At 44.3% G+C, this 26,727-nt stretch overlaps 1 protein-coding gene across 1 annotated transcript; it reads right to left on the bottom strand.

Moving 5' to 3' along the window:
* Positions 1-46: 46 nt before the first annotated feature.
* qsm (Zona pelucida superfamily protein qsm) lies at positions 47-24,819 on the bottom strand. The gene is made up of 8 exons (XM_002050165.4): positions 24,706-24,819; positions 24,227-24,327; positions 2,301-2,527; positions 1,960-2,183; positions 1,315-1,423; positions 1,127-1,248; positions 781-1,055; positions 47-718 (listed from the first exon to the last, which is right to left on the bottom strand). The coding sequence occupies exons 1-8, from the start codon at positions 24,783-24,785 to the stop codon at positions 474-476; spliced, it is 1,383 nt and encodes a 460-aa protein (XP_002050201.2). The 5' UTR covers positions 24,786-24,819; the 3' UTR covers positions 47-473.
* Positions 24,820-26,727: the final 1,908 nt, after the last annotated feature.

Genomic DNA, 26,727 nt, shown 5'->3' with positions numbered 1-26,727 from the left:
GAAAATGTATAATTTATTTGAAAGAAAAAAATTGACACAAACTGAATTCAATTGGATTGTTTAATTTTATTAATTCATTTAGTTTTAGTCATTAATTAAATTAGCTTAACAGTTAAACTTAGAAGACTAGTAGGTGCTTATGCATAAGACCAATTTATCATGTTATCGAAATGTTTATAAGAATCACTGTGTTTGTTGTTGCTGTTGTTATTGTTTGTTGTTGTTGTTGTTGTTGTGGGTTTTTCTTGTCACTTAAGCTGGCATTGTCGGGAGCTTTAGCTGAGAACTACACACATTAAAATTAATTGTATTTACGATTTATAAATGGCAGTTACATAAGTATATATATTAGTAGTAGGTAGTATATATATTTTTTTTTAATTGCCATACACACTGCACACACGCAGCTCCAACCTGATTAACAACCAGCCCGCCTTTCGTTTGAGATTTACAATTGCCATATATCCGACTATTTACATGAGGCGCCAACACAGCGCACCGACCAGCGCCCAGAGGCTAAAGACGACGGGTTGGACCGCAGCCGAGCTGAGCTGTCCCAGCTCTCGTTCATCCACCACAAAGGCGGGGACAGCGCTGCTGGCGGGCGTTTGCTCCATGCTGCGGCTCAGTTCCGCAAAGTTGCCGCGACTGTTGCGCGCCAGGCGCTGATTGGCCAGCTTCAGTTCGCGCAGCTTCTCCTCCAGCTGCAGCACCTCATCTGTGAAGAAGGAGTCACCGATAAGCTGGCACACAAAACAAACGCCTGGCTCAAGAACTCACTCTTGTTGACGCCCTCAATGTCGTTGACTTGCAGGAACATGGCCAGTGATATCTCATAGACCTTATTCGCGGCGCTGATCTCACGCTTGCGCCTGCCATAGCCCACCTGGTTGTTGGAGCACTGTGTACCTAGGCACTTATCCAGGCAGACATTGACCGTGGCGCGAAACTGCACATACGAGGAATCGGGAAACTTGAAGGCCTTGAACTTGGCGCTCAATATATCGCCATCTACGGTGTTAAAGTTCTCAAACAGATAAGGATCCACAGTGCAGCTGCAAGGAGTACAAAAAAGCAAAGATTAACACACACAAACTAGCTGGGTAATTGATCAGGTCGTATGCACCCCTTGAAGATGAGCGTCTCGGAGGAGCTGTGCGTGTCTGTAACATCCAAATAATTGACGCCCAGGCCATAAACCGGCGCCGAGTCCTCATCCAGGTTGATTTCCATCGTCAATGGCGTGCCCTGCATGAAAGGAGAGTAAATTAGTGCCATAAACAAGTGTAAGTGTGCTTGGGCAGGCGAACCTACCGACTTGACCGTCAAATCTCTGGTAAACTTCTGGCCATCCTGGCTAACTCCAATCGACAGACGCGGCTCCGGTGCACGTTTTGTCAACGAGGTGGTTATCTCCAAATCGCTGCAGGCGATGCCAACAATGACAGAAGCAGAATAAAAGAAAAATGCACTTGAAAAGAGCTGTCGGAATGAAGGGGGGACGGGGAGTACGGCACACCCATTAAATGTATGCCGGATTCAACAAAGTAATTGAAGGACATGGCACGTACATATATCAACAATGCACTCAAAAGCAAACATTGTAATACCCTCTCCCCATCATTAAGTACGTTTGTCCGGCGGCACGCCCGGCAATTAAATTGACTGTGGGGGTATTAGCGCGGGCATCGATTTGACGGCTAATTACCGGCTGGTAATGGCCGCCCGTACAGCCAATGGGACAGTCTTTTGATTTATGACCACACAGCCATGGCATAGGGTTGGGTCCGTGCCGCTGCCGATGCTTGGCTCTGGGTCTGGGTCTAAGTCTGGGCATTTAATATGCCATAAAGTTTGCATAGATTGCGCATAAAAATATGCATAGATGCAATTTGAGGACGTTGCATTTTGATGGGCAATTAAAAGATGGGCAGCACAAACCGCTGACCGAAAACTTACTCTGGTTCCTGAAAACCCGCCGGCAGCACATCGCGTCTGACCAGGCCATGATGCTGGGCAGGCAGCTGTTCCTGGAGCACGACGCGCGTCTGCTCCCGTCCGGCGTTGGTGCCATTCATCATGACATTATAAACCGGACCGCTTGTGGTAATGCATTTGACGCTGACAATCTCCTTGCTGCTGGCCGATTCAATGATGATTTTATGGTAATACACCTTTTTGCCCTGCGGTGACAAACAGCATGTACACATAGAGAGAGAAAGAGAGAGAGAGAGAGAGAGACGGGGGATTATTCACTATCGCTGGCAACGAGTGGGGTTGGGTTGGGGGGATTCACCTACCGTTAGCTGGTTGACCATGCGCGTCACGCCGCACTCGTAAAAGTCGCTGAGCGATAGACGAAAGACGGCGAGAGCGCCATTGATTTGGGGCTGACAGCGCACATCCGGATAGCCCTTGAGACCCTCCAAGTAGATCTGCGGACGATCGGCCGAGCTGGCGCTCGTGTCCGCTGGCAGGCCAATGTCGACGCGCATCTGATCCTCGGAGCAGTGTACCTTGTGTGCGCCTGCAACAAAGTAGTCAAAGAATGCAAAATGGAAATTAAATTGCTGCCGCTCTATACAAAAACAAAAACAACTACAACTACAAGAACTGCATTGGTTTTGGACTGAAAGTGGGCTAGCATGTCGTCGCCATGGTGTAAACTGGCCAAACTGAGCCAAATGCTCAGCCAGCAACGCCTTTCCATGTCCAGCGTGTGGACATTGACGAGCGCAGCAGGCTGCAAGCGGGAGCGGCGCAAGCACTAAACAATTGCCGCATAATTACTATGGAAGTGGAGCGCGTTCGTTGCCTAAGTCTTTCGTTTTTATTGCCTCGCTTAATAAAGCTGCAGGGCTGCTTTTGATACCCAGCACAAGAAATGCACCCGGAGCGTATTGAGACCAGGCTGTGTTGTTCCCCCACCAGACAACAACATTTGAGAGGGTATCTCAGAGTCGCTGCTAACTCTGGTCTATAGTGCTCGCTTGTGCAATGTACATCGGCGGGGTCTGGTCAGCCACAAGACGAAAAATAAAAAAAAATAAAGAAATATGTATAAGAAAAAGCAAAAGCCTGGCATTAGCCCAGAGAGTCAGTCAAGTCAAGTCCAGCCAGTTCAGTTCGTCAGCCTGCCAGTTGTGCGTCCGTGCATCGAGTCCGAGGCACACTCACACACTGCTTTGGTTTAGTTTGTGCGGCTGGAGTGTCAGGCATTCGCTTTGGCATAATTCCGTTGCTGCCTGCTGCCCCATCAGCCAAGAGAGTAGTAATCAAAATCTTATTACGCCCGGAACACGTGTAGGCAGGCCCGGGTGTGTGTGATCGGCTTAAACGCTGCGGAGCCATTAGCTGTCCCGATCGCAGAGCGTTCATTTTGAGACTGATCAGCAGCGCATTGCCAAGTAATTTGAATAATTTGCTCAAAGTACTTAATCTCGTTCTAATGCCGGCAACAAGCCATGCATTACCAAAAGAGTTCAACAGAAATGCCGCCAATTAAATGTGAGTAGTAATAAAAGAAAAAAAAAACAAAGGCAAAAGCAGACACAAAGGCAGAACAAACAACAGAGAAAAGCAAACAGCAGACAACAATAAAACAACAAAACAAAAAGTACCCGAAAAAACTAACCACAAAATTCGTGGTAAGTCCATGAAATGCAGAGACAAGCGCAGAGGCTGAGTTGGAGAGCAAGGTATGTGGGAAGAGTACATATTATATATAAAAGTAGCATAATAAAAAAAGTATTAAGGAATTTAACTGTTTTAATTAATTTTTAGCTATTAATATTAATAATATATTGTATTTCGAATGAAAGAAAAAGCTTTGCAAGTTGAAGAGATTACAGCTTACAGCCAAGTTCGGTCTTCGACCCTCGAGTTGGATGGATCCGCTTGGGCATGAATCAGCCTTCCCCTCCTGAGAGTTGGAAATATTTTCATAGATGCAGCTATTAACAAGTAAGAGGTTCTAGTCGGGAGCTCCCGACTAGGGGATACCCTGAACCCTCTTCTTCCGACACCATATGCATATATAAATTCTATTTTAGAAGCAACATATCATGTTTCGTGACTCTAGCTCTTATTGTTTACCAAAATTTCCCAGAAAACAGGATATCGATATTCGATATCGATTTGTATGGATTGCTTGGAAACGGAGTAAGTTATCGATTATCGGAAACAAACTCATATCTCCCCGGGAGTTATGTCGTTTTGGAACGTCATATCTCTCCGGGAGTTATGTCGTTTTGGAACGTCATATCTCCGCGCAGAGTTATGTCGTTTTGGAATGTCATATCTCCCTGGAGTTATGTCGTTTTGGAACGTCATATCTCCGCGCGAAGTTATGTCGTTTTGGAACATCATATCTCCCCGGGAGTTATGTCGTTTTGGAACGTCATATCTCCCCGGGAGTTTTGTCGTTTTGGAACGTCATATCTCCCCGGGAGTTATGTCGTTTCGGAACGTCATATCTCCGCGCGGAGTTATGTCGTTTTGGAACGTCATATCTCCGCGCGGAGTTATGTCGTTATGGAACGTCATATCTCCGCGCGGAGTTATGTCGTTTTGGAACGTCATATCTCCCCGGGAGTTATGTTGTTTTGGAACGTCATATCTCCCCGGGAGTTATGTCGTTTTGAAACGTCATATCTCCCCGGGAGTTATGTCGTTTTAGAACGTCATATCTCCCCGCGTAATTATGTCGTTTTTGAAGGTCATATCTCCGCGCAGAGTTATGTCGTTTTGGTACGTCATATCTCCGCGCGGAGCTGTTACCCGAGATATTAAAAAAAAATCATCGAAAAAGTTTCGAGATTCGCACCGACCTCGATTTTACAAAAAATCGTGATGATTTGGAAGGTCATATCTCCGCGCGGAGTTATGTCGTTTTGGAAAGTCATATCTCCCTGCGTAGTTATGTCGTTTACCCTTATACCCATTTTTAATGGGTTCAGGGTATAAAAAAAAACACTTGAAGACTTTTGTGCCGAACAGCTAGGAATTGTTGTGGCAACCCGCGAATGCAATTGGCATGCTGTCGAGCTCGATAATGAGAGAAATCAGACGCTTAAATTTGGTTTTAATTAGCAGGCGAGAGAGTGAAACCCGACAGCGAGAACGGCCGACAGTAAAAGCTAGGAAATATAAATTGCAAGGTAATTAAAAAGCGGCAGCTGCTGCATTTCAACAGTTGCCACTTGGTAATTCAAGCGGCAGCGCCAAGGTGGGCGTAATGCAAGCGGCGCCTAAAACAATTACAAAATGAGCAGCAGCCCGCAGAGCTGGCCACCAAGCTAAGTACTTCCGCGGCGCAGTAAAACAAATAAAAGCGACAGAGATACGGCATACGGCATACGGGTAAGTGCCTGATGATGTTCCAAATTACGCGCAGGCACGACAACGGTCCATTGATTTGTATCCAGATGGCAAAAGGAACTGCAAATGGAACTAAATTCTCAGAGCAGACGGCGCGCCACGCCCACATGCTGCCGTGCTGACCAGTTAATTGAGCCATGGCCATGGCCATGGCAGCAACAAATTCACATAGTCGTATTTCTAGGCACCATTTGGAGCAGTGCCTCGGCGCAGCAGGAAATGTTGTCTGCTGCTCGTGACAATAATTGAATCCAAGGTGCTCGGCCCTTGCCAGGCTTGTTGTCAATGTCTGCTGGCCACGCAAGTTTGTCGCCTCAGTCTTTTGATTTCGCCCCGACGACCGCGAGACAGAGACGCCAACGCTGTGCACTTACAGCGCGCACAACTTTAATTGCAAGCAAGGCATTTTTATTGAATTTTTACAACTCAATGGCCGAGTGCAAGAATCGCATTATAGACGGACTATATCAATGCCGCTGATTACGATTTATTTGACACAATTTTTATGGCAGTCGCTTGGCTCGTGGGAATCTGGGCCCGCGGCGATGGCGAACCTTAAACTATTTCAGCATGTTTTTCGGCCCGTATGTTAGCAGTAAAATATCTGAAAAAGACTTAACCCACATCTCGTGTGCGGCAAGCACATGACCACAGCTGAGCAAAGGTTCCGTGCTTTGTTTTTGGCGCTTGTTATATCTGTATGTACAACAACGGCCAATTTGTGGCAGCTAGCAGAACGGGCCACGGCACAGATCATCAAATGCCGCTTGACTGGGGCAGCTGATTCTTGGAATCGGAATCAAAAAAGTTGCCATTAGCATTTAACCTGCAACATGACAAATCAAGAAAACGTGCAGCATGCATGAACATGCTCGCCGGCTGCACAGACAGACATTTTGGCCCCGGTTAGCTGCAAAGCATAAATTTCCATTAACAATAAATTTAAAAGAAATTACATTAAAATGAAAATGACCCGGAGCGAAATTCTCAAGAAAAGCTCACCGAGCAGCAGCCACAAAAAGAGGAGAGTTGGTTCAATGGCAACCTCATCATCGGCACCATCATCATCAGACCTGGCCAGGCCCATCTGCAGCCAGCGACCGATTCACTCAATGACACTGTCTACAGCTGTGTCACTGCCTCTGTCTACCGTCTCTGAATCCGGGCTCCCGCCGCCTGTGTCGCCTAACTCCTGACTTCCTATCGGCATCAACAGCCACGACATTTGGTGCTGCGCATTCTTCCAACAATTTGGCAACAAATGCGCGCGCACAATCAAATGAATGCACAAATCAATAAGACTACCACCAGCGAGAGTCTGCTCGACTCGCAGATACTCTGGGCAGTTTTAACTATCTAATATTTAGATTTAAGATCAGGTTTCAATTCAGTTGAAAGCATTGAAAATGCTTAACTAACCCAAGCAAAGTCAATACAACAGAAATGTAAAAGCCAATTTTTGATAACATTCTGAGAGAGACAAATTAGACACACGAAAATAAAAACAAAAAGACTGCGGAGCCATGCCAACAGTCTTGTCCCACAGCTGACCACCAATACGTGCCTTCCACACCCTAAAGGCAAACTTTGTAAATGTAACCAACAGGTGACATGCACCTGTACAGCTCAGAGCCTCAGCAGCTTAACCCGTTAACCAGGATTTTCTATGCGTGAGTCACCATTTAAAGTCCGTTTAAATTTCCTATGCTATAGCTTCTGATCTTTGTGCATCCACTGATTCGTCAGCCTAACCCAAACTATGCCAAGGTTTTTTGTAAACAAATCTCTTTGCAAAGGTTTATATTTTAGAAAACCCTTAACGCTTAGAACAGTGCTAGCAGCGAGCGGAGCTCTAACACAATTACAGGGTATATATCGAGGAGAAGTGCAGAAGTGCCAAATGCTTTACAAGCCACGCCAACAGTCAAAGCCAACAAATTCAAATCATTGCCATGCAAATGGCATCGTTTTGCAGTCATCGCCAGCTAAGAAGCCAGCGCAGCAGTCGTGAAAGGTGGCAAGACATCATCCACCATCTCTCAGCACCTACCCAGTCGGCCGCCCACCGTGCCGCACCACACCGCACCGCAGCGAAGCGCAGCTCGTTGTCAGCCAATTTTGTGTCACCCCCTCGACCGCATGGCCAAGCCTGGCGCACTGTGTGGCGACGTTCTGGACATGGACATTGGCGTCGTCGTCGCTGTTGTCGTTGTCTGCATTGCAAGTGCAATTGCAATTGGCAATTGGCAATTGCTGGCAGAGATTATGCAATTGTCTGACTCAGCGTCTGGCGTCCGAGCCGAGTCACGTTTGCATTTGCTGCTGGCTGCCAAGGAGCTGCAGGTCTTTGGGGGTTTTCTTTTCATCCGTTTGTTTTTGTTTATTTTCTTCTTATTTTTTTTTTTTCTTGGCCAAAGTGTTATGCCTGGCGGCTGGAGAAAACTAAATTGAATGCACAACGAACGGTAAACATGCATGAAGCGGGGCGTTGCAGCCACCATCCCCTCTCCCCCTCACCCAACTCACCCTCTCTCAACCATGCTCCCCCACACAAAGCACAGCTAGTCAAAAGTTGTGCACTCAGTGCGATTTGTTCAGAATGCATTAGCATTAACCCATGAGTCTATGAGTGACTCTCACAGTTATGACGTGGTTGTGGTTGAAGTTGATGCGGATACTGATGCTGATGCTGTTGCTGTTGCTGGAGTGCAGCTGCTGCTGGGACAGCTGCTGCTGGCACAGCTGATAGCGTTTTGTTATCGCATTTTGCAACAAATTGCCAGCAACAAAAGCAACAAAAGCAACAATCTTGACACACACGACGCACGATTATCATCAATCTTGGCCAGGCAGGCACAGGAAATACTGGTAATTTACTTGGCCCCCAGCCGCCAGCCGTTGCAGTTGCAGTTGCAGTCACATCACATGTTGCAAGCTGACTGCTGACTGCTGTCTGGTTAGCGGGGTCTGGGGTCCCGTCTCATTGACGCACAAATGACCAATTACACTTAACGGCCGTGCATAAAAAATAAATTAGAAAACGCCGCTTTGGGCAGGAGGTCAGCGCCGGTGCCCCAGGTAAGCCAGCCACTCGGCCTGCAGGCAAGCCCAAGTGGGTGTTGTCCGCACACTGGGAGGCACTTAAATGCCTTCTATTTTTTAGTTTCCCATATGCTAAGCAGTGTCAATGTGTCAATGTTGCCGTGTAAATTCATCAAAGTGGGCGAGTCAATAAACAAACTTGTTTAGCTGCCAGTGCCATAGCAAATCCAGCTGAAAGACGACTGCAAAAACTGATGGGACACTCGGAGAGTCGGACAGACGACGTACAGCGTCAAATTGCAGACGTCAGGCAGCGTCGCTTTTTTATGGCCCGGCTGGCAATGTGGCCACAAATGTGATAATTGTTAAGTGCTTAGTTGCCAGCAGTTCGCCTCTGTTGCCTCTGGGCCAAGTCAAGTGAAAAACTTGACTGCCTACTGTGTTATTATAGTTACAGTCACAGTAACAGTAATAGCATGCACGCTGGTCAGTTGCAGTTGCTGTAACAGTCCAATGTTATAATACCGGCAATGGTAATGGAAACAAAAACAGCCATATTTAACAGTGGGAAATCTCAATAAACGTCAAATACAATAACAACATCTAAAATTGCATTAACAGTAGGTGTAAGAGTAACAGTATGTCCAATAACATTTGCAAGAGTCTTTGGCAAGATTAACAACATTTGATACATGAACATTACATTACATAACATACATAACATTAACAGAGTTAAGAGCATCAAGCATAATAATAACATTCGCAGTAACAGCGCGTGAAACAGAGGAACAATAACCACGAAAAAGCCCCAAACTCAGCTTTGATGAGTTATATCTGTTTCAATTGGTCAACTTATTGAAAACTTAATTAAAATTTTAATAAATTTAGATAAGTTATATATTAAACAATTATTAAAGCAACATATATTTATTGAAATAGTTTGTGAGTTTATGTAGCTTAGGGTTTAATTTTAGCAAAGAGCAACTCCGATAAAGCAATCTCTGTGATGTCACCAATGCAGCGCAGCTCCAACATCACAGCCGCTGCTATCCTTGAGCTGTTTTGCCAGTTGGTGATCCACACACCTTGGCATGCACGTGCACTGACCGCCAGTTGCATACGAGTCAAGTAAATACAAAATTGCTGTCAGTTTATCTTTTTTCAACATTAAACTCCTTCTCGTCTCCATGCGCATCCCCCCTTCGTGGACGCGGTCCGGCTGTCTTTTCTTCATTATCAACGTCAGGTTTTTGTTTGCTAATTGTTTGAAATGACGCAATTGCGGTCTGCCATTTATAGATTTTGCCAACTGATTGCATCAGTCTGAAAGATTTCAGTCATGGCCCGTTCAGAGATGGCGGCTCATCAAGCCGGAAATTACCGGGCAACGCCTGGCGGCCAATCAATGGCCAGCGCATTAAGGCCAAATAGTCGGCAAATGAATTGAATAGCATTTGCTACACATAACCCAACTCCAACTGGAACCACAGCTCCTGCCACTCCTGGCCAATAGCCGACACGGTCGCTTAAATTAGACGCATGATTAATTGCCCAAGACGATGAGAACGCACAGCGGCTGCGTCTGCGACTGGGACTGGGTCTGGGTCTCGGTCTCGGTCTCGGTCGCGGTCGCGGTCTCGGTCCGGATCTGGCCGGGTCTTGGCTGTGGCCCGAACATGAGATGCAAAAATGAGATGCTGTTCATCTTGAGGAACGGTAAATGTGCGCCAACTTCCACTTGGCGTGAACATTATGCGCAGCTGGCTAATTAAATTACACAACAGTTTAGACATGAGTGCACAAAAAAAACCAAAACGCGAAGCCGAAAGAACAGTAAGCCAGCAACAAAACAATGGCCAGCTTTATGACGCTCGACTATGACTTGAACTTGGACATGGATGTGGATGTGGACATGGTCTTGAGCTTGGCTGCAACAACAACAGCAAAGGCGCAATCTTAATGCCCAAGAGTCGTCAACAACAAGCTGCTGCAATTGCCAGCTCTCTCATGCGGCAGCCACAGCAAATGTGGCAAATGTGGCATGACGTGGCTGCTGCAGCCAGCATCAGTTGCCCAGAGACGCGACAGTTACTCAGCTATTTGCATGGCTAATACCGAAATGTGTTCAAACAACAAACGCCGCATCTCCACCCACAATTGCCTCAATGTTGCAGGGTCTATCATTTGCTCGAGCCACTTTCTCACTTACCCATTCATGCATTCGTGGAGGCATTCTGCGGGCTGGCGCTACGCGGTGGCATTTGCTAAATTGTCAGTTTCCGCTGGGTAAACCAAATTGCCGAGGCAAAGAAATATGCGAGCCGAGCTGCCGCTTTCCACATGCCACTCACACATCAACAGCAGCAAAGGCAGCTGGGGCAGCTGATTGTGGGCCTGGCTAGAATTTACCGCTAACAGCCTCAACGAAAGGGAGTTGCGGCCAATTGTTGCATTGTTTGCTGTTCGCTGTTTGTTGTTTGTTGTTTGTTGTTTGTTGCAACTGGTTGTGTTTGCTTATAAAGTAATTTGCGAAAAATGCGTTTACAGTTTTGGGTGGCCATTAGCTGGCGGGCCCCCTCTGCCCGCCTAACTGTAACCGAGGCAACTTAATCACTAAATACCCTCATGCCATAATCATAAAAATTAATTCAATTTGCAACTAAATGCGGCAAAGCAGTTAACAGCACTTATTAGCCACTCCGCTCGGCCCGGCCCATCCCGGCCCCCTCTAAACAGACAGCGTTCACCTGTTTCTCAACTAACTCAATGCCACGGCATTCTAATTGGCAGGCAAGCTGCAACTGTGGCAGCAGTAGCTGTTCATTTTATACCCTAACAGTGGGTGTTACAACATTGTTTGCTCTGTTTGGCAAAGGCCTTTATTTGGCCTGTATGCACATACTTCTACACGAAACCTGATTGCCACTGAATTTTCTTTATTATACCCTGTAATCGTAAGTGTGGTAAGAGGGGTAATATATAAAGATCATATATGACGACATTAAATTGGCTGGAACCATGACCTGATATACTAACCATTTCTTTGGATACTTAATGCTGATTCTGATTTTTTATCTGGCAACTTATATCTGTACCTCTTCTATATACCTATATAAACAAGTAATAATAATAAGTAACATACTAGGTAGATATATTATCTGATATCTGAAATCTCACTACAGAGCATCTTGCAGTCGTACCCTTTTAAAATGTGTTATTGTTGCCGGGTCGCGCAGCCTTACCATTTTGGTGTGAAAGTGTTGTCTGTAGCGCGTTGCTTTTACCATATTTGCAATTAAATACATTAACTGGCCGGCAACTGTTGCTGCTGCTGCTGCTGCTGCTGATGCGGCTGCGGCTGGCTGAAAGACTTGTCTTGCGATTTAAACACGCCGTATAATTGCATTTCTCCTAATGTAATGGCAGACGGTGCTGCCTTTTTATGCTTAATTGGCAATAAAGTTGTTGCCTGCAGCTAATACCAAGAATCAAAAGAGAAGCAGCGAGAATCAGAGATACAGAGATAGAGCACGAGAGAGAGAGAGACGGAGGGAGAGAGAGACTGCGTCTTTTCGGCACTTGTCGCTAATCATTTATCAAAAATTATTTTCATGCCAAACAACGCGACTGACACATTTCCAAATGGCCGCCCGGGGCGATGACACACAAATTCCAATGCCTCGAGCCCATGTCTATTGGCCGTGTAATGCGATATGCTGCAAGAACCAAGATCCCAGCTGAGGCGGTTTGTCGAACATTAATCAAACGCCGTTTGCTGAGCGTGGCCAAATGTGAGTGAGAGAGCGAGCGAGAAGGAGGGGTTAGGGTATTTGGGTTTGGGCAGGCGAACTTTAACCTGCGACCCAATTGCTAATTACGGGCACGCAAGGGGGGCGCACAGCACAGCGTGGGCAACAATCGTGGGGGAGAGATAGGAAGGGTGGGCAGAAGGAGTTAGAGGTTCAGGGCACATAAATCTGTTATGCGAGATTTTGTGGTTTGCGGCTTTTCTAATAAACTGAAGCGCCGCAGCCAAAGACCAGGCCACAAAGGTGTTCGCAGCGAACACTTTTAGTGCGAGTGTGTGTGTGTGCGAGTGTGTACTATATGGGACAGGAAATCTACACAAGCCACCGCGTGACCAAGTGACCGATGCCAGGCATAAAATTTATTGCATACGTGTATACAACTTCTTTTGTTGTTGCAGTTGCATATGGGGAAGCTGCGCGAGGCCGCAATATTTTATTTTGGTCATTTGCGATTTGCGTTGAATTAGCAGCGGACAGCACACTAACACACACACACACACACACACACACATACAGCTCAATGACCAAAACGGGCTGTGGGCGTTTGTCTGGGGAGGCGGCGTGCAGCTGCAGCTAATGCCCAAATGTGGTCAGAGGCTGGAGTCTGTGGCGAGTCTGGAATCGGGAGTCTGGCGCAGCGCAGCCTTTAGCCTGTGGGCTGTGCTCTGTGGTCTAAAGACTGGACCATGGCTGAGGCTCTTCTGGTTGGCCCACACCTGCAATTGACATTATTATTTGGCTTTGGCTTGCGTGAGAGGAGCGTGCGCGTTGAGTGCGCGACAAGAGCATCATGATTTATAATTGTCCAACTGGGTCTCTGGGTAGACATTCCATTCCACGCATCTTGATACTGCGTAGTTTATGGCCCGGGTCAGGCCGGATGGCCATCGCCAGCGTGTACAACAAACTTGTTGAAACAACATTTGTCTCGCGTTTTGTTTCGTTGCCAATTGCCAGTTGCCAGTTCCCTGTTGCCCGTTTCCTACTGCCTGGCTGTTGCCTAATGCGTTGCTGTTCGTTTATCTGTTAGGCCTGAACGCTTGGCTAACCATCTGCTGGCCACGTTAATAACCGTTTTGGCCATGCCAAGCGGCATTGTTAAAACAGCATTTCTTTTAAACGCGCTGCTGCGCTTTTAATTGCCGACTGGGCGACATTTTAATTGAAATTCTACAGAAATTGCATTTTAAGGCTAATAACACTCAGCAACAGCGCGTAAAACAAGCAAGAAGCTGTACAAATTTTGAGAGCTGCTTGAATTTAAATGTGCTTTAAATTGACATTTAACTGTTTGAGTTAAACGTTTCTTACGCCTTTACACCCAAATCATTCGCCCAATACAAATCAAGATCAGCAGCTCTTTGTATTGGATTGCTTCTCTATTTTTAAAGCAAGCTTTATATTAGTGACTAGAGTGATTTCCCAACAATATATATCTTCACTATCTACTTAATATTATTAAATACATATATCTTACACTAGTTTTAGCCCAGACTGTGGCTTTTCTATAAGCCCTAATTAACTTCATATTCTGCTGTTCAATTAAGATAAGTTTAAAGCTCAATAGTCACATACAAAAGATAGAACTATCTAGTTCATCAGCTTAAAGGTCAAATAAAGCTTCATGCTCAGCCAAATCATATATTGAAATGTGAGTTCTGAACGTTATAATGCTGTTATTTGCGATGAATAGATTTTGATAATCGCATATTGCCAGTTCACATTTGCCAAATGAAACTTTCTAAACTCAATTATTTTATTGCCAATTTCCGCATCGAATGCTTTGCGGGATAGTGTAAATGTATGGCAAAGAGAAACCGCAGGGCACATTACGCGTCATTCCCACACATCAGAAAACAGAGCACAAGCCCAATCCAAAGACCCCTTCCAGTCCAGTTCAGTTCAGTCCATTCCAATCTAATCCAATCCAATGCCATTCAAGCGAAATGCCAAGCAATGCAAATCAAACGCAGCCAAACCAAACCAAACCAATCCAATTCAGTTGTCTGTTGAACGGCCCCCTTTTCGTTTGGGGCGTTGGGGAATTGCCCTTGAAGTATAGAAAAGCGAAACCATTTGGACGTCTCAGAAAATAATTTGCTTCCTGGATCTACAGATCTGAGGGATCTCGGCAACTGGCAACTGGCCTGGCCAAAGCAAATTGCAATCGGATTGATTTTGACCGCCAGGCAAGTGACCACCGCAGTTGCCTTTGCAGCTACCAGACCTGGCGATCGGTTCTTGTTTCATTTGGGCTGGCATTCCGTTTGGATATGCATCTTGGGCATTTCTTTTCAATTACGGGCGTGCGCTACTATCTTTTTGCGGCTGCGGTTACCCTTGGCCACGGCCATATAATTTGGCCATCAAACGCATGCATGTTTGATAAGCAGCCGGCGGCAAGCCAGCAGCAGGTTTAGCTCGCATATCAAAAGACTCAAGACACGAACTGGCTCGACAGTTGGCATTTTTCATAACTTTTCATGGTTGTTTATGAGGCCGCGCCAGTTCGAGTGCGAGTGTTTATTTTTTTTCACCTTACAGTTGCGCACGGCAATTCAATAAATTAATTAATTAGAACATTTTTATCACTGATTTTATCGCGCCACAAATGCCGAGTTTTCATAACGCGTTCATTAACCAGCCAGACAGACTGTCGGATCGCCTCCAAGCAACTGATATAGATAAGATCCGCTCCAGCTAGGTGTATACATAATTATATACGACCAGCAGCTGTTGATGTGCTGAAAGCCAAAGCTGCGCTGGCAGTTTTTCTAGGTTCATGTGTGCGCGCCTCCTAATTAAAGAGGCCACAGGCCGACGAAACCAAAATAATAGACATGAAAAACTATATGACATTAAGTGTTTATGTGCTGCTGCCCTCCCCCATACCCCTGGCGGGCCTGTTATTATTGTCATTAAAAGCGCTTACAACAATAATGAGCACATTTTTATAGCCACATCCATAGAGCAGTTGTTAAGTTTGGTTCTATTGTATGCCGGCTTGTCTATGGCCCCAGCTAGACACTAAAATGATCTCGAGAATGAGTATATACTTGAGATAAGCAAGCAAAAGAAATTTTATTATACCCTGAACCCATTAAAAATGGGTATAAGGGTATATTGTATTTGTGCAAAATCCAAATGTATGTAACCGGCAGAAGGAAGCATCTCCGACCCCATCAAGTACATATATTCTTGATCAGCATCAAAAGCCGAGTCGATCTAGCCATGTCCGTCTGTCTCTCCGTCCATCCGTCCGACCGTACGTTCGACCGTATGTATGAACGCAAGGATCTCAGAACATATAAGAGCTATAGACTTGACATTTAAGATGTAGGTGCTCCTAGTGCCTGCGCAGATCGAGATTTTTTCCGATAATCGACAGATTACTCTGTTTCCTCGCAATCGATATCGATATCCTGTTTTTGGGCAATTTTGCTAAATAATAAGAGCTAGAGTCACGATACATGATATGTTGTTTCTAAAATATTATATATTTGTCAAGTATCTTTAATTTTATAGAGCTATAAATCAAGCCAAAATTTAAATGCAATTGACTTTCAATATACACCAATATTCTATGATGCAATAAGATATACTGTAGAATATTGCATCAAGATCGGTTAAAAAAAACCAAAGTTATATTCAACTGCGCAATTGTTAATACCTCGGGTAATAGCTCCGCGCGGAGATATGAGTTTTTTAAGCGACATAACTCCGCGGGGAGATATGACGTTCCGAAACGACATAGCTCCAGGGAAGATATGACGTTCCAAAACGACATAATTCCGCGCGGAGATATGACGTTCCAAAGCGACATAACTCCGCGCGGAGATATGACGTTTCAAAACGACATAACTCCGCGCGGAGATATGACGTTCCAAAACGACATAACTCCGCGGGGAGATATGACGTTCCAAAGCGACATAACTCCGCGAGGAGATATGACCTTCCAAATCATCACGATTTTTTTAAAATCGAGGTCGGTGCGAAAATCGAAACTTTTTCGATGATTTTTTTTAATATCTCGGGTAATAGCTCCGCGCGGAGATATGACGTTCCAAAACGACATAACTCCGCGCGGAACATTTAAGAGCTATAGAATTGAAATTTTAGATGTAGGTGCTCCTAGTGCCTGCGCGGATCGAGTTTGTTTCCTATAATCGATAACTTACTCCGTTTCCAAGCAATCGATAAATACTGTTTTTTTTGGCAATTTTGGTAAGCAATAAGAGCTAGAGTCACATGATATGTTGCTTCGAAAATAGAATATATATATGCATTTGATGTTGGAAGAAGAGGGCTTAGGGTATCCCCTAGTCGGTAGCTCCCGACTAGAACCTCTTACTTGTTTATCTTTAAGTTTGTCTTCTCGTCTGCTAGTCAACCGAAAAGTTGTTGCTACTCCACTTGACAACACAGCCAAGCGCTGTTTGTTTAGCTACACTTATAGGGTATATCATAGTCGTTGCCTCTGACCACTTGTTCATTTATATTGCTTGCTTTCTGCTGCCTTTTTTGCAGTGTCATTGACTTTGGGCACCCGCCGCCGCCGCCGCCGCCACCGCCACCAACGCTGTGCGTGCGCAAATTGCGCCAGGCAGAGCGCCAGGGCAGCCAGCAGCTCGCATGCGATGACGACAACCCGACAAAAGCCAAGCAGCAACAAGAAGAACAACAGCAACAGCAACAACGCGCAGACGTGGCAAAAACAACACTCAGACACGGTCACTAAACATTGTAGCTAGCATTTGCGTTTTGTTTTGGCCATGAAATGTAAATATACAAGCCACAATTAGAAGAAGCTGCCAAAAAAAAAAAAATAAGCTGCGGCCTGGTCAGTGACTCGCAACGAATCAATTCTCTAGTGAATCTTATAATTTTGAGCTGGCTGACTTATATGATGTAAGCATACAATGCAAGTTTGTTGTCTAAGTCTTTTTGTTGATTTGCAAGTTTGTTGCCTAAGTCTTTTGTTTGCTCGAGTTCTTTGGGGCTCTTTTGCATTGTACCAAGCTGAATGGCTGGCAATCAATATGCAATATGGTCAGGAGTGCCAGCTATGCCGTCATCAATCTCAACAGCTTTTGGCATGCGGTCCATCAATGCCCAACAACAACAACAACAACAACAGCAACTTCTCACAGTTGGCTTAATAAACGCGCGTTTTGACTAAAAGCCAAGCAGAATTCTGGTGTAGCGAAAGCAGAACAACAACAACAGCAACATCAAAAGAACAAGAACAACAACGAACAAACAAACGATCGACAGAGCGAACGGCAGGCCGACAACAGCAACGACAACAACAACAACAACAACAACAACAACAACAACAACAACAACAGCAACAACAGCAACAACAGCAACAACTAGACAACAAATAAATATGATTAATTTGCCACATGCAGTTAGACATGCAATTTATCATGCGGACGGCAAATGCAAAAGTCAGTAAATGTTTTTCTGCACCTAACCCCCGCCCTCCCTCTCTCTCTCTCTCTCACGCTTTATATACATATATCTTTCTGTATGTGTGTTTGTCGAGTTCTCAATGCGTATCTTCATCTCCCGTTGCGGGTCAGTGCGTCTAATAGATTAAATAAATTTCGCATAAATTATGCAATTGTGGCGAGCAATATTTTAGCCAGCTGCCGCCCCAGGCTCCCCAGGCATTACGCACCAACTCCTCTCTCTCTCTCACTCTCTCTGTTTCGTGTGCGTATCTACTTTTATTTCTGGCTTATTAATTTCCATGGGGCGCTGATCCTGTTCTAGCACCGCAGCGCCGTTATTTGCCTGGCGTCGGCAGCGTTTCAAATGTCTCTACGCACTGCGCTTTTTTTTCGCCTGTTTGGTAATTAAAAACCCAACGAGCCACTTGGCCACTTCGACACTTGGACAGCTGGTCAGCTGGACACCTGGACATCGACATGGTCGTGAACGTGGACTGGGCGACATTGCGCCTAACGGTAAGCGGCAGCAGTTTCTTGGCGAGCGTAGGTTGTACACAGGATTAGCTTCAGGTTTGCTTTTTGCTGCTCATAAAATTTACATAATATTTGCTCCAGATTCCGCTCACACACACACACACACACGCACACAACTGTATCACCTGTCGCTTGGCTTTGCTTTTGCACGCAAAAAAAAATACTTAAACTGGCCAAGTTTATGGCCATGGTCTACACTTATCGAGCCACAGACCTCATAAATATGCGCACTGCGCCCTTGCACAGCAGACAGTTGACAATTTTTTGTCACATTTGCAGCAATAAGAAGAAGCAGGAAACAGATATCGTGCTTGACTAGCAGCTACCCTGTAATTGGAGCTTAGGTAAACCTCCAGAAATGCATCGTCCTATAATTTATTACCAGAGCTATATCTACCACATGAGTTAGCAATAAAGTAATTAATTATAGCTGTAAAAACACATGTAGACTGGCTTCATTTTTGGGCAACTGAATTGGTTAAATATTTGGTTTATTAGAAAGAACATTAAATTTGATTTCAAGTCGTTTTTGTTTTAGACCAGACTGTTAAATCATTTATAATATGGGTTTTATCAAACGCTTCGTTTCCACAAAGCGATGAAAGCACAATACAATTACACAAAATTTTATAGATTGTAATTAGTGGCTGCATCGTAAAGGTTTTTATGCTCTTCAAGAATCGTGACCAAACAAACAAACAAACAAGCGAACTAATTGTTTCTCGCCACACGCCTTTGAATAGAAATATTTGTTAAGAGCAACTTGAGAACTAAAGAAGACAATTTCAGTGCGTCAATTTGAAATGGAATTTGAAGAGGAATTTGTGCTGCTAGCCAAATTTCCAACATATTTGTAGCTCAAGCATTGAACCAAAACAATGCAAACAGATTCCCAAAGCCTAACTGAACCGAGCATAACTAAAACCTGGCTGGCTTGTGAAACCTATGCTAAATTCCCATGCCGAATTTGTATGCAGTTATATCATTTTGAGCTGCAAAGTCGATTAAAAGAGCTTGCAGCACAACTAAACCACTTCTGTTACATATTTCCATGTTGCAGTTGCAGTTGCCGTTGTTGCTGCTGTTGCTGCTGCTGCTGCTGCCTAATACAATTAGTCTTGTGTAATACGCATGGCTTTTGCTTTTGCTTTTGCTAGCTGCCCAGCTCTGGAGGAGTGCCAAACCCGTTAAGTGTTGCGAGTGTGGCGGTATACAGTTAGAGTTGGTCTCTGGCCAGGTTCATGCTACGCAATTCGCGACACACTCACACACACACACACAGGCAGACATCGCGTACTCGCATGCACCGCAATTGAAATGCCTTGGGAGCGCGAATTGATTGTGCGGCTGGCCAGCGCTGTGCAGAGTTTAAAGCCTTTTAGGCCTTCATTTTGGCCGCGTCGCTCCGCCTGCCATGCAGTATGTCAGATTTTGTGTTTTGGCCCGTTGCCAAAATGGTGAGGCTAACGGTAAAAGTCTGGCCAAATCGAAAATAACAACATTTTATTCGTGTTTTTATTATTTTTTGTTGGATTTTTGTATTGCCATAACTGCTGCTGCTGCTCCTTGGTGCTGGTTAATTAAAGCCAACGCGAGAGTGAGTTGTCCTTGTCCAACAATGTACTCCAACTAACAGCAGTACCCATATGGACGCAGCTCCAGCTGCAGCTTCACAGACCGATATACATCCAATCGGATTGTAATTCAATAAAATGCCGGCACAAAGATGGCGTGCACTTGATGACAAATGCCTGGGCACAGCAGGGCAGGGCAGAGGAGTTATTCCAGGGGCCAGGGGCCAGGGGCCAGTCAGGGGCAGGCTTGGGCAGACAGCGGCCCTTAAAGCGAGCCGACGCCTTTCGATTTGCTCGTTTTCTTATCGCTGCCTTTTAATCTGCCAAATGCCGCACAGACTTCACTGCGAGTACAGGCTCTGCACAGCTTATTTTTTTTCCAGCTAACTCACAGCGGGCACTTAAAGCGGACAGCGGCAAGAGGGGCGATTGCAACGCATTGTTTTGCTAAGCCCATCGGCGACCTTAACCCATTGACATGCTGTTGGTCAAGCGACATAAGGATTAATTTGATTGACAGCTAAAGGCTATGCAACATAAGTGGCATAAGTGAGTTGTAAATGCTTTCAGACTACTAACATAAACAAAAAAGCTTGCCATTTACTCAGACTTTAAAATGACAAAGCTATTAACGTTGATCCTTTTATAAAAACATATTTTTAAAATAAATTGCTATCACTTTCTAACAGTTTTTTAAGACAATACCAATCACAACTTTTTAACATCACAGTATGCTGTCATCCCATAAGCTGTTAATGTACTAGGCATAGCTTAGAATAGCAGAGTTCTGTTAACTCACAGCCTGCTTGTTTTGCAACAGAAGCTTCACAGCTTGAGACCTTTGCGAATTAAGAATCATGTTAACCTACAGTCTGCTTTTATTTTAACAGCAGCTTAACTTTCGGAGATAACAGAGCCATAAACTCTCATAACATAACAGTTCGATAGCTCAGTGTAGCTTAATAAATGTTAATTAACTTTGAAAACAATAATATTAAAAACAAGCGTAGTAGAACATGTTTTTTTAAAAACAGGTATAATACAATGGAATAATGGAACTGCTTGTAGATTATCTCGCTTTGGGATTCTATCACAAAAATTAACCCAAAAAAAAATTTCATTTAAAATCGTCTTAAACTCTCAAAAGAATTGTTTAAGCTGTGGGTCATGAGCAGATCAATGGTAATGGCAACAATGGGTTAAAAGTTCAGAGGGGAGGTTGGACAACATGAGGCCAGCCAGCACAGACACGAGTTTGCGGACTGCAGTTGCCCCAATCGCAGCTCGATTTTATTAGCTTAGCAAAAGGCTTTGATTGTTGTTCTTGCAGTTGTTGTTGTTGTTGTTGCTGTTCCGGCTGCTGCGCTTGTCTAGACGGGCAATTTTTCACACACACAGAGGCACACACACTCACACACATATGAGCTGGACTTGCTCTAAAATTGGCATTTTTCACACACATAAGGCAAAAATGTAAAGCGCAGTCGCGAGTCCAAGACGCGCAGCCGGAGTCAGCGTCAGAGGCACAGACAGGGGCAGAGTCAAGCGGTTTATTTGCCTTGTGTGGCATCAGCTTCATCATCATCCTGCCCGTGCCTGTCTGTGGCATTGGTTCAGCTAGTGGCTCTGCCTGTGCCTGTGCCTGAAACTGGCCTGGACTTGGCCATCGTATAGTATATTGTTGGACTGGCCAGCCCGTTGGCATAATGTGGTCGGGAGAGCGACCGTACAACGTTTGGCGCGCAATTTCTTTATTATTACGAGCATTTCGTTTGTTGTCCTTTTAGGCAGTGCCTGCAACTCTGTGGCAAGCTCTGTGGCGACTGTCGCTTGTCAAAGCGTACTGATCATTATTGTTCTTGTTGTTGTTGTTGTTGTTGTTGTTGTTGTTGCTCTTTTGTGGCTAGTTTATGTTGTGCCTGCTGCTCCCCCTCACACAATGCGATTGTCAATGTTTTGTCTTAATGCCAGCTCTCCAGCCGCATAATGCTGTTGTTGTTGCTTGTGTCGCATGTTATTTAAATGGACGCTGCTTGACTGCGAAGATTTACAACTGGGCAGCACATCGATATATTATGCCATGGCAAGTTCGTTGTCTAAGTCATTCGTTTGTTGTTGATTCGTTCTGGCCATAAATTAAATGATGCACAGCCACTCAAAGCGAGAGAACGTTGCCAGGCAGACAAAGAGAGCGAGCGTCGCAGGGAATAAAGCAGCCCAACGCAAGGTCGACGTCGCGTGTGCTGCTTAGCCGGCAATTAAACGAGTTAATCACAGTTCGATGATTTGTCAGTTTCCTTTTTGGCCCTGGCAGTTAGTTCTCTCAGGCCGAAGTCTTTGCGCGCTCAGCTGTGACGCTTATAAGCAAAAAGCTGCAAGTCAATGAGATCATCAATTGACGCTTTTGAGCATTTTGTCAAGCAGCGAAACATACAAAGATAAAATAATTTGTTTAAGTATAACAAATGTCAGTCTTAAGATCTCATAGCTTAAAACAATGCTTGCCCAAGTTTCATTTGGCTTTTGTTAACTTTTACTTTTCCTAATGCAGATGCCACAAAATAAGTTTCGCTTAGGCGTTGGTTTCTTTTCTTTTTTTTTTTGGTTTCTTTCTTTCTTTGAGGCACGCCCCACGCTGCCAGCCCAGTAATTTAGCTTTCAGCTTTTGCTGCTGTTGCTTTCTGTCTGCCAGCCTGCCACAGCTGCCCCGTCGGCTATGAAGTTGTGCTCTTGAGAGCTGCTGCTACTCGAGACTGTCGCTCAGTTCTGGCGCGTCTCGCGCGCTCTGCTGTTAAATTATAGACGTCTGCGCACAAAGAGCCAGACCATAAGTCAGCCTTATAATATGTAGCTTATATATTTATATATATATATATATTTTTGTATCTGTTTCTGTATCTGTTTGTGTACATTAGGCTGCATTTTGTTTTTAACCAACTCAATTGGGACCTGTTTCGCCTACACGTTTGAGTGTCGCGCGTTTTTTATCGCTTCATTTTTTGCGCAATTTTTGCACTTGAGTAACGCGTTTATAAATAAAAGCAGCTTACCTTTTTGTTTTTTACGTATATGGCAGTACTTACGCGTACCCGCAGAAAGGCCAATGTCAGGCTCTTATTGGCAACGCGTTCCACTTGATCTTCTTCTCTTTTTGCTGTGTACTTAGAAGTATAATAAGTAAAACTCTCGGTCTGGCCCGGGCGCATGATTGCTTTTTAATAAGCACCACAACACGTCTATATGTGTGTATATATATAAAGTTATATATATATATATATGATATATCGTATCGTATGTGGGCATAAATTTCTTATATTTCTCTCCCTCTGCCTTCCCTGTGCTTTGAGATTATCTTGTACCATGGACAACGTTGTTTTTATGCCCTGCACTAAAACGGTTATTAAAACATTGACTGCGGCTAGGACAACCGTCTAAATACTGTTTAATGCTATTCCTTTTTGGCCAGATTCCGGCACTTTAACATACGTACTCAGCACAAGTACGGAACGAAATTCTTACTGTGACAATTTCTTATACAATATTAATATTACTTTTGTATAAAAACTGTGGCTTTTAAGAAGTCCTGCTTATTATTCATGAATACCCAATGTCTAGGGTATTTCATTGCCCAAGTTGGCTGTTCTATCAGCTCAAATATAGTATTATTTTTTTGTTTAGTTCATTTTCAGCGTGTCATGTTGCCCTTCCTGTGTTGTGGCTTGTGTAGGTGTTTTCTTTTCGTTTTTGTTTTTTTTTTTTTTTGTCTTGTTTTTGTTGTCTTCGCCGTGTTGCTTTTGTTTTTGCCGCATTTGTTTGCTGCCTCCCGACTCTCTGTATGGCAACCTGCAGCACCCGGCTCAAGTTAATGACTAATGTGTGGGGCTTTGTTTTTGTGAATATGCATAAGTTTATGAGCGCGTTGCTGGTGGGTGGGGTGCTGTGTCGGCTTATAAGGCAGACAGAGCCACAGTTCGGACAGGCGGTGAGTGAATCATGGCTGGGCCCACACTTGAGCTAACTGGCAACTTTATTAGCCAAGTTCGTTGCCAGAGTCATTTGTTTCGCTTTGAATTTTTTTGCAGCAACAGCAGCAAAAGCTACCCTAACAAACCGTTAAACGCTCGCTAACATTCACACACACAGATAAAAACTGATAAAGCGAACGCCCGCGCGCATATCGAAGATCGTTAAGCTACAAATAGCCGTGGAGCGAGCGCACTTCAAGCGAAAACGAGGTCAGTTTTGCGGCGAAATAACCATTTTCGTATTTCATTGCGCACAAAACATGACATCATGAGCTTAACAGCGCATGTGTGTGTGTGTCTGTGTGTGCGAGTCAGAGCTTAATTGCAGCTGTGCTAAAGCTTTTTTGCACTTAAGATACATATATATAAATATCAAATATTTTATTGGCGATTTGCTCGCCACTTACCCTTTGCTTGCGCTAATCCACAATGCACGAATGCTGCCAGGCATATGGCATGCCACAATTGATGCGTTGCAAACATTTTCGCCGCCACCAAAAATTTGTATCTAATTAGTCGAAACGGAAAGACAAACGGCATTATTAAATATTAGATTGCACAAAAGAACAGCAGTGGCAACGGCCAACGGCACATGCTCCACAAGAGCCACCACACATTTCATTTGTATTCTTTAACAGTCATACACACACGCACACACACACACACACACGCAAACACACACAGACACACTGTTATATTATGAAACAAAGCCGTAGTGCTAAAGAGAATGCCAGTCAAGTAGCGGCCGAGGCTGCTGGCCAACGGCAAGTGGTAAACGTCGAATACGTCGAAAACTCAACAAATCAACGGCAAATAAACACAAAAAACACAGACACGCACACACATGCATGCACACATGCATATAGTCTGCACGTATTCGCCTTACTTAACGCTAAACACGACGAAAACACGTCCAAGCCGCACGCTGGTCGCGAGGTAACTGAATATCCGCAGCCAGCTGAGCATCAGTTGAAGCCGACGCTTGCGCCTGCGCGTGACGTCTTTTGCTTTTTTTGTTCGCATCGCTGGGCCAATGTGGCCACTGTGCAGCGCTTACTGAATTTCTTGAGGCGCAGCGCGGGGCGCCCAAAGAGTTGTTATACTCTAAGCTCGACAAACGAGAATATATTTATATCTAAACATATACATATTTTGCTTTTAAGCAAATTCAACTTGATTACATTAACAGCACGAAATAATTTATGCAGTCAAAAGCTTTTGAAAGAGGGAGAGAGAGAGTGAGAGAGGAGAGCGAGCTTGCGGCAGCCATGCACACTAACACACTCAGCACACTGATAGAATGTGTGTGATAAAAATCAGCCGGCTGCAAACGACTTAAATGAGAAATTGTGGGAGCGCAGTTTTTTTGCAAGCAATTACATAATATGGCCTTTGTTATTGTTGCTGCTGGTGCAGCCGCTGACATTGGCGCCATTGTTGGTTTTAGTTGTTGCTGTCAAAGCAAACATTTAATTGTTGTCGCCAGCAGCAGCAGCAGCAGCAGGTTCTCAGTCAGCTCAGCTAATCTAAGAATGCATCAAATTATATCAGACACCGAAACTTTGCTACACTGGAGTTCACTGTACTGAACTGACTTCCGCTTTTTGACGCTTTGCAACACCTTCAAGCAGGCAGAACCGTTCTTTTGGTGGTCATTTGGCGCAGTTCAGCCCAGTTGAGGCACAAGCATCGGTGCTTGGACCGGACCTAAAACCATTATGCCATGTTATATGCACTCAATTTCACACTTGTTGGCCGCGCGTGCTCCTCCACTAAAGCGCACTGTTTTTTTATTGTTCAGGCAACACACACACACACACACACTTGTTAGATTTCCAAGCCAATGGGCAGTGGAGCTGATGTGCCAAAAGCTCTGCGCCTATCATTAGGCCAGCTGGCCAGTGAAGCCACAGGGACGGTGGGCAACGAGGGGTCGCGGCTAACAGCAACGGTAAATGACGTGCAAATAAATGCAGTCAACGATGCGCGCTAATTAAATTTGCTTATTATATTTAAGCGAGCACTAAACCATGTTTTATACAACACAATTAATTAAACCTAAACTACAATTGCTAAATAAATCCATTTAAAACAATTTTCAATTAAAGTTATGCTTTGTCACTTAATCTGAAATGTAAAGATAAGCCCCACATATTAAAAAATAAGGTACTCTAGCATTTATTTTTATTAAGCAAAATATAGAAAATAAGTATTATATTTTTTTACGATCAATTTTTATCCAAGCTAAGCGCGAACTTTAAATTCTGTTAAAAAAAATGTTTCTCTCTTTGTGCCCTGTTATCCGTGCGAAACATAGAATTCGGTTGCTGTCTTTGCTTAATGCACGTTACGCCCATGCCGATGGTTGTGCAAATAAAAAGTACACTAGATGGCGCCAGCTAAATAAAAACGTTAAATTTTCAAACTCTTGCGGCTTCCGCGGCTATTTTCAGCCAAAATTAAAATTCTTGCATTTCTGCCGAATAATGAAAATATACTCGACTTAGCCTAAATACAATTAATTTGTATTGCTCTTAATTAATGAATTAATGTTAAATTAGATGCACAAAATTATAAAAAATTCTACAGCAAATCGCTGCTACAGACAAAACACATTGCACCTTCAATAATCCTATGTACGAATATACACACATACATGCAAAAGCATCGAAGAAAATGATTAAGCACAGAGAGAGATGCTTGCGAAAGAGAAACCAAAGCATAAGCAGAAAAAGTTCGACGGCACAAAGTTAACGCCAAATTCCTAGAAAACAGACTTTGCTCGGCGCCATTCGTTCGTCTCGCTCGCACTTGCTGCCATTAAAGCCGATCGTCGTCCTAACGGGACTATGCTCTTCAACACATACATACATACACGCAGTACATTTATATTTATATTTGATGAATT

Source organism: Drosophila virilis, chromosome 5, assembly GCF_030788295.1.
Source record: "Drosophila virilis strain 15010-1051.87 chromosome 5, Dvir_AGI_RSII-ME, whole genome shotgun sequence".
NCBI lineage: Eukaryota > Metazoa > Arthropoda > Insecta > Diptera > Drosophilidae > Drosophila > Drosophila virilis.
Note: the sequence above shows the minus strand (reverse complement) of the source record. Positions and strands in the feature narration are given on the sequence as shown.